General features: G+C 55.7%; 2 protein-coding genes across 3 annotated transcripts in view; one reads left to right on the forward strand and one right to left on the reverse strand.

The window, feature by feature from the left end:
* Window positions 1–8258, reverse strand: part of Rtbdn (retbindin) — a gene marked incomplete at its 3' end in the record, with an annotated part of 15870 nt that overhangs the window by 1346 nt on the left and 6266 nt on the right. The gene's annotated exons all lie outside the window — the stretch shown is intronic.
* Rnaseh2a (ribonuclease H2, subunit A) lies at window positions 186–6856 on the forward strand. 2 transcript variants are annotated; one of them, XM_013034209.1, is made up of 10 exons: window positions 186–335; window positions 1059–1264; window positions 1988–2412; window positions 2578–2649; window positions 2782–2908; window positions 3027–3114; window positions 4989–5126; window positions 5223–5310; window positions 6443–6566; window positions 6697–6856. In XM_013034209.1, exons 3-10 carry the CDS (start codon window positions 2286–2288, stop codon window positions 6833–6835), a joined length of 903 nt encoding a protein of 300 aa, XP_012889663.1. In that variant the 5' UTR covers window positions 186–335; window positions 1059–1264; window positions 1988–2285; the 3' UTR covers window positions 6836–6856. The 2 variants fall into 2 exon arrangements, with proteins under 2 accessions (XP_012889663.1, XP_012889664.1); XM_013034210.1 differs by having other exon boundaries at window positions 188–296.

Below are 8258 nucleotides of genomic sequence, written 5' to 3' on the forward strand. Positions count from 1 at the left end.
GGCGCCGCTGCGTCTTTGCGCCTGCGCACGGCGCAGGGGCGGGGGGGGAAGGGGGGGAATGCTGAGGCCGGGGATCAATGAATGAACCTGCGGGGTGGGAGGGGGGAGTGGGGGGTGCTGCGGGGGCCCCGCAGACTCTGCTCGTTGGCTGGGTCCCCGAGCGCACCGGGGGCGGTTGGAACCCGGCATGGCCCGGAGCCCGCCGGCGCTGTGGCTGCCGTCGCTGGTGATTCTAACGCTGGTGTCCTCTGCCCAAGTTTCCACTGACTACCAGTACTTTGGCCAGCACGGGACAGGTGACACCTGGGAGCTGCTAGGGCTGCAACAACAAAAGGGTAAACGCAGACGGTGGGGCGGGGGGCGGGGTATGCTCACAGGTCCCTCTAGGCCTCTTATTTGGCCCATTTGTCTACACACAACCTCCCCTCCCCCTTCTCAACTCTGTCCACCTCAGCACTGACGACGTTCCCTGGGGCTGGTTACTGATCCCTTAAGTTGTTTTCTCTCTGTTACTTGTAACCCAGATACCTGCAAGCCGTGCAGGGGGACTGGGGTCATGAGAAAGCCATGAACAAGGAAGTAGGAATCCCATACACTCCTAGGGGGAATGGGGGGGGGGATTAGGTGCTTGTTAGAGCAGAGGCCAAGAACCGGGTGGCTAAGCTTGAAAAGTCAGAAAAGGTGTGGCTGAAGAAGACCAGCCAGAAAGACCAGCAAAAGCCCCCAAGCAAGGATCTAGGTGTGAGTTACTCAGTTCTGAAAGAAAAAAAAATTGTAGCTGCTTTTAAAAATTATCGTCATTATTATTTTTATTCCCACATGCTTCAAGTGCCTTTATTATACCAATTAAGTCATTTAATTTATCACCTGTCAGCCCTGCTGGGGCACAGTGAAGTCAACTGAAGATGACATATGCTAAGGAAGGCCATACTCCCGAGTGGGCTGGCTGGCATAGATTGGAAGTGTCAGCTGGCAGAGCCTCTCTGGAGAAGGGAGTAGAGGTATGTTCTTCCTATTTGGGGGTCTTCACCTGTGCTCTCTGGGGTCTTCATCTCTAGAAGCAGAGGAGGCTTTTCTGGGCCCGTGGGGAAAGTGGCGCTGTTTCTGCGATCTGGGCATACAGGAGAGGGACAGGGAGGTCGTCGGCAAAGCATCCAACCCTGTGTTCCTGAGTCCCGAGGACCTGGTCCAGGTGAAGCCTTGCCAGCCACAGGATTGTTCATCTTGCAAACCGATGGACTGCCACTAGAGGCCCTAGGCCTGGGTGAGTGACCAGCACCAAGCACTGATTAGGCTAGGAGGAGGAGAGAGGGTCAGGGATGGGTCAGGAGATAGGAAGGGCAGTGGGGCCAGGTGGAGAGACAATTTGGGAGTGGAGAGAACGAGAATGTAGCTTGAGGCTAGAGGGGGAGGGTGTAGCTTAGTCAGCACCCTTGAGCCCTCCTGATATCTAGGGAGAAAGTGAGAAAGGCTGGGGGGGGGAGGGGGGAGGGGTGTCATGTGGAAAATAGGCAAAGGGAGATGGAAGAACAGGAACTCTGAGGAGGGCACGGACAGGACCAGCCCCCAGTGAAGCCCAGGGACTAGAAAGCTCCAAAAGGGGTCCGGAGAAGAAGTAGCAGGAGAAGGGTTGGGGGATGGGGAGAAAGGAGGGGACTTTAAAGTTGGGTGACATGAGCCTGCCGGGTGGGTGGGGACCCAGATCTCCAAACGGGTACGGGAGACTTGCCCTGAGTAAGAGAGGGTAGCAGAGATCAAGAGGACAGGGAAGATGAGAGGAAGGAAGGAAGTTTGGGGGGGGGGTGAGGGTGTCCCAGTGGAATCTGCTGATACTAGGAGCTGTGTAGGGGCAGAGATGGGAATACAAGCCGGAATGACAGACAGGAGACCCGTGGTCTGAGAGTGCGGTGACTTTCCACCTTCTAAGCCCTGAAAAAAAGTGAACTTCGTCTCAATTTCCCCTCTATTTTCCCTCTGTCCTGACCAGCCTTGAGAGATGTAGCCCCAGAGACTCGGGGGCGGGGCTCTCAAAACGACCCCGCCCTCCCCAGTCTGCAAGCCACACCCACAGCAGTCGAACTCCTGAACTACAATTCCCAGGAGGACTCACGGCAACCAAGTCGGCCTCAGCTGCGTCAGCCCCGGCGCCGCCGAGCGCGTTGGGGGCGTGTCCTGCGCGTTGATTGGTCCGAATCCAGCCTGACTTCCGGACCCGTGGAAAACGCGCGCTGGGATTTGAGCTTGCAGGTTTCGATCCCGCAGCTGGTGGCGGCGGCCGAGGCGGCATGGATCTCCGAGAGCTGGAGCGGGACAATACGGGCCGCTGTCGCCTGAACTCGGCTGTGCCCGCCGTGTGCCGACAGGAACCCTGCGTTCTGGGCGTCGACGAAGCGGGCCGAGGCCCTGTCCTGGGTGCGCCCCCACGCTCAGGGCGGGCGTGGGGAGCGCGGGAACCCGAGTCGTGATGGCCTCGAAAAGAGTGGTCGCATTGCCCCAGGGCGGCGTTTCAGGGGCTCGCTGGTAGCACCCCCTTTCTTGCCCCGCTTCTTGGAAATCTGACACCCATTTCTCCCCCAGGCCCCATGGTCTATGCAGTCTGCTATTGCCCCCTGTCCCGCCTAGCGGATCTGGAGGCCCTGAAGGTCGCAGGTGAGCCCTGTGTACGTCTGGGAATGGGGTTCCTGGGTACATGCAGGGTGACAGATGGGAAATTGAGGGAAAGTGTAGAAAGCTGAAAGAGCCAGTCACCCCCTCCCCTTTTTTCTCCAACCTCCTTCCCAGACTCAAAGACCCTGTCGGAGAACGAGCGGGAAAGGCTCTTTGCCAAAATGGAAGAGGACAGGGACTTTGTGGGCTGGGCTCTGGACGTGCTGTCTCCAAACCTCATCTCTACCAGCATGCTTGGACGGTGAGGGTGGGGGGGGAGTGTGTCCCCAGAAGGGGCTGGGGAGAGGACGGGCAGATCACACGGGCTACTGGGCTCTGTGGCTCGAGTGGGATTTACTGAATGCTGTTCCTCGCTGCAGGGTTAAATACAACCTGAACTCTCTGTCCCATGATACCGCTGCTGGGCTAATCCAGTATGCCTTGGATCAGGGTGTGAATGTTACACAGGTGAGTTGAGCAAGAAACACAATAGCCGAGTATTTTTGTTTTTTTTTGTTTTTGTTTTTTTTTTGTCGGTCGTGGGGCTTGAACTCCGGGCCTGGGCGCTGTCCCTCAGCTCTTCAGCTCAAGGCAAGTGCTCTACCACTTGAGCCACAGCGCCACTTCCGGTTTTCTGGTGGTTTATTGGAGATAGGAGTCTCACGGTCTTTCTTGCCTGGGTTGGCTTTGAACCGCGTTCCTCAGATCTCAGCCTCCTGAGTAGCTAGGATTACAGGCGTGAGCCACCAGCGCCCGGCACAATAGCCGAGTATTATTTGCCTGTAGTCCTAGCTACTCAGGAAACTGAGATGTGATGATCTTCGTTCAAAGCCAGCCTGTGAGGGAAGTCTGCCAGACTTTTTGTTGTTGGTGGTGGTCATAGGGCCTGAACTCAGCCTGGGCGCTGTCCCTCAGCTCTTCAGCTCAAGGCTAGTACTCTACCACTTGAGCCACGGTGCCCCTTCTAGCTTTTTGGCGCTGAGCAATCCAACCCAGGGCCTCATGCATGCAAGGCAAGTACTCTACTACTGAGCCACCTTCCCAGCCCCCCCCCTTTTTTTGTGTGTGTGTGTGTGCTGGTCCTGGGGTTTGAACTCGAGGCCTGGTGCTGTTCCTGAGGATTTTTGCTCAAGGATAGCATTTGCCAGTTGAGTAACTGGAGATGAGAGCCGCAGCCTCCCCAGAGCGCCACCCCCAGGTGGGTGCCATCCCCTTGGCGCTGTCATATGCCGAGTCCTACAAGTCCAGAACAAATCCCATACCTGTCCATCTTCCCAAAGCCTCTCCTAGCCCAACCCTCCTCTGCTTCTCAACTGGAAACCTGCCCGGCTTCCTCCGCAGTCCTCCCCCACCTCTAGCCCCCTCCCCTTCACTCTGCTTCCCATGCAACAGACGGTCTTGGAGAAATGTAAATCTTGACATTTAATTTTATGATCATAGTGCAAATTGAAATTCACAGTCTGAGTGGGGAGAAGGAAATTAAATGATGTGGGAAATCGGCATGGTGTTGGGGTCCTCAGAGGCAAGGAACAGGTGGTTTTGAGAGAATTTGACTGGAGAATTAAAGTGAGAATGGAGCAGGGGATAGCGAAGCCCTGGCCTGGAGTACAGAGCTGCAGGAGCAAACAAGAGCTCTGCCTGGGGAGTCAAGGCCTAGGCTGAGGGAAGAGGGTGGGGCGGTCAGGTGGTCTGCTGTTTCTGTGAAAATAAAGGTTGTTGAGAAGATGTGGCCGTACTTAACCCCCGTCAGCTCCTGGACTTCACTTCTGTACTCCAAGCCATGGGGCCTGCCTACTGCTCCTTCCTACCACAGCTGCAGCCTCTGCTGGGTCTGCCTAGCAATGCCACTAGCAATGCCTTGTTTTTGTTTGTCGGTCGTGTGCCTTGAACTGGGCCTGGGCGCTGTCCCTCAGCTCTTCAGTTCAAGGCGAGCGCTCTACCGCTTGAGCCACAGCACCCCTTCTGGTTTTCTGGTAGTTTATTGGACATAAGAGTCTCACGGATTTTTCCTGCCCAGGCTCGCTTTGAACTGCAATCCTCAGATCTCAGCCTCCTGAGTAGCTAGTATGACAGGTGTGAGCCACTGGCATCCAGCTAAGTGCTTAGCCTTAAGTTAAAATGTTTTAAGAGGTAACTCCTAGGCCCTGAATTCAAGCATGAGTTTGTCATGTGTGTGCATGCACCCATGCTTACACTCACACTCACCCAAAAAAAGGAAAATGAGAAGGAAGCCTATTGTGGGCGATGGTAAAGCAGGTGCAGAGACTTAAGAGGCTAGGTCCTGTTGTGTGGTTTTTTTCCCTCTGGCTGTTTGTTCACTGAATCCTCTGTCACCATGGCAGGTATTCGTGGACACCGTGGGGATGCCAGAAACATACCAGGCGCGGTTGCAGCAACGCTTCCCTGGGATTGATGTGACGGTCAAGGCTAAGGCCGATGCCCTTTACCCGGTGGTCAGCGCTGCAAGCATCTGTGCCAAGGTGTGGCCCCACTGACCCTGGCCAGCTCCCACCATCCTCCGGGCAGACCAAGCTCCCATGGCCAAGGGAGCACCCAATTTCCTGTCCTGCCTGCAGGTGGCTCGAGACCAGGCCGTGAAGCACTGGCAGTTTCTCGAACGATTGGAAGACTTGGACACTGACTATGGCTCAGGCTACCCCAATGGTGAGGGCATTGCTGTCAGGTTTTGTGATGATAATATGGTTTGCCGGGCTCCGGAGGCTGTGGGTCTGACTGGGTCTGGCTGTGTAGCCTAGGCCGGCCTGGAAGTCAAGGTCCTCCTGCCTCAGCCTCCCAAGGGCTGGGGGGACAGGCGTGCACCCCTGCTCTTGGCTTCTCAGGATTTTAACATTGCGATGGCCACCTCCAGACCATGGCCACATGGTCTGTGTGTGAGGCCTGGGTCCTGCCCATCCCCCTCCGACCCCTTCGTCTCTGAGTGGACACCCAAGGTGCCCATGTGTATATTAAGGGAGAGGTGGATCTGGGGGCGTGGCTCAGCAGGGGGCGTGGTCACTGTGGGTATCCTCAGTAGAGCATGGCTATGTGGTAGAACACTGGTCTAGCATGCTTGACATTTTATTCTCAGAACCACACGTGCACATGCGCGCGTGCGCGCGCACACACACACACACACACACACACACAAGTGATGCCAGGTGTGGTGCCCACACTTGTAACCTATCTTTGCTAGGGAGTCTGAGGCAGGAGGATTGAGAGATGAAGGCCAGCCTGGGGCATACAGGGAGACGTCTCTGTCAAAAAAGAAAACAATAGGGCTGGGAAGGTGGCTCAGTGGTAGAGTGCTTGCCTTGCATGCATGAGGCCCTGGGTTCAATTCCTCAACACCACATAAAAAAGAAAAAAGCCGGAAGTGGCGCTCTGGCTCACGTGGTAGAGCGCTAGCCTTGAGCTGAAGAGCTGAGGGACAGCGCCCAGGCCCAGAGTTCAGGCCCCACGACCGGACCCAAAAAAAAAAGAAAAGAAAACAATAGAAAAATACAATGAAGAGCCAACAGCAGGGTTTGAGGAATCTTCTTGATTTTCTGCCTGTACAGGAGGGGCCTGTGGTCTGGCAGCTGGTTTTGTGTGTGCTGTCCTTGGGGGTCAGGGGGATGTTTCCCTAAAACTGCACAGTGAATAGCATTTGGCCCGGCACAGAATGGGAAGGAGGGGCCCTGCCTGTGCAAAGGGCCTGGGGCCGGAAGGTCAGCTCAGGAAGAAGCCGACGCTGTTACCTGAAGGCTCAGGGGCTGACACTGTGCTCCCTGTTCCCCTCCCCTTCCCCTGTCTCTAGACCCCAAGACAAAAGCCTGGTTGAGGAAGCACATAGAGCCTGTGTTCGGCTTCCCTCAGTTTGTCCGGTTCAGCTGGCGCACGGCCCAGACCATTCTAGAGAAGGAGGCTGAGGGGGTGATATGGTGAGAGTCCAGACTGCCAAGGTTGCGGGGCGGGAGGAAAGGCGGCAGTGGGGGGGGCGGGGAGGACTCAGCCCAGCCTCTAAGTTACCACTGCCCTGCAGCACGGCCACTGTCCCCCTCCCTTCCACAGGGAGGACTCAGAAGCTGCAGCTCCGGAAGGACCTGGAAGGATCACGTCCTATTTCCTGCAGGAGGAACCCCAAAATCGCCCCCGTGGACCCCACCGGTACTTTCAGGAACGGGGCCTGGAAGCAGCCACCAACCTGTAGGAGCCAGCCCTGAGTTAAAAAGGAAAAGTCTCCCCTGGCTGTGATTAAAGGTGTTTGTGGAGAAGCCAGTGGCATTGGCCATTCCTGCAGAGGTGGGCGGGGCGTGCCTGATCGGAACCCAGCCTGTGTATTGTTTGGACTGGGGCCTGGCTTACACCGATGGCTGTGGCAGAGCGGCAAAGCGGTGGTGCAGGCTCAGTGGTAGAGCACAGGTAGCTCTGAGGCCTTGGGGTCCATCCGCAGCCTTGCAAAAAAAAACTAAAGTGAACTAATTTAAAACATAACAAGCCAGGCGCCCGGGGCTCACGTCTGTCATCCTAGCCACCCTGGAGGCTGAGATCTGAGGATGGCGGTTCCAAGCCAGCCAGAGCAGGAAAAGTCCATGAGACTCTTATGTCCAATGAACCACCAGAAAACTGGAAGTGGAGCTGTGGCTCAAGTGGTAGAGCGCTCACCTTGATTGAGCTGAAGAGCTGAGGGACAGCCCCCAGGCCCAGAGTTCTAGTCCCACAAACAAAAAAACAAAATCAGAATGGGTGTTGCTTGATTGGCTTAATGGGTTTTTTATGGCTGTTTTATGTTTCCTCTGTTTTTGCAGTTGTGGGGCCTGGGCACTGTCTCTGAGCTTTTTTACTCAAGGCTACCACTCTACCACTTTTTTTGGTGGAAGGGGGTGGTCCGGTTGTGGGGCCTGAAATCTGGGCCTGGGCGCTGTCCCTCAACTCTTCAGCTCAAGGCTAGCGCTCTACCACGTGAGCCACAGCGCCACTTTCCGGTGTTTTTCTTTTTGCTTATGTGGTGCTGAGGAATCGAACCCAGGGCCTCAGGCATGCAAGGCAAGCGCTCTACCACTGAGCGACCTTCCCAGCCCCCCACTCTATCACTTTGAACCACAGCTCCACTTCCAGTTTTCTAGCAGTTAGTTGGAAGTAAGAGTCTCACACACTTTCCTGCCTGGACTGGCTTTGAACTGGAATCCTTACATCTCAGCCTCCTGAGTAGCTAGGATGACAGGGGTGAGTCAGTCACCAGTGCCAGGCTTTTTTTTTTTTTTTTAAGACAGGATCTTACTATGTTGGCATGGCTGGTCTTGAACTCCTAGATTGAGGAAACCCTCCTGTCTCAACCTTCCAAGTACCGGGGATTACATACAGGTCTGCACAGGTGAAAGTGGGTTGACCTAAGGCGAGGGGGGCCCACTTCCACCTGGCCCTCAGGATACTTCCATGCTGCGAGGATGCCCAAGCCCCCGGGACAGACCCTGCACTGGGCTATTCCAACAGACCATCGCCACTGAGGTTCAAATCCACAGGGCAGGCGCCACTGCCTCCCTCCTGTAGTCTTAGCGCCGAGGAAGCATGGGATCTTAGGATTGCACTTTGCAGCCAACCTTACAAAAGAGTTTCCTGAGACTTTTTTTTTT

This window comes from Dipodomys ordii, unplaced genomic scaffold (assembly GCF_000151885.1).
Source record: "Dipodomys ordii isolate 6190 unplaced genomic scaffold, Dord_2.0 Scaffold184, whole genome shotgun sequence".
Classification (NCBI taxonomy): domain Eukaryota; kingdom Metazoa; phylum Chordata; class Mammalia; order Rodentia; family Heteromyidae; genus Dipodomys; species Dipodomys ordii.

Coding starts and splice junctions, on each gene's coding strand:
- Rnaseh2a (XM_013034209.1), top strand. CDS start 2,286: ATGGATCTCCGAGAGCTGGAGCGGGACAATACGGGCCGCTGTCGCCTG. Junction 2,650..2,781: donor GGAGGCCCTGAAGGTCGCAG/GTGAGCCCTGTG, acceptor CCTCCTTCCCAG/ACTCAAAGACCCTGTCGGAG. Junction 6,567..6,696: donor GAGGCTGAGGGGGTGATATG/GTGAGAGTCCAG, acceptor TCCCTTCCACAG/GGAGGACTCAGAAGCTGCAG.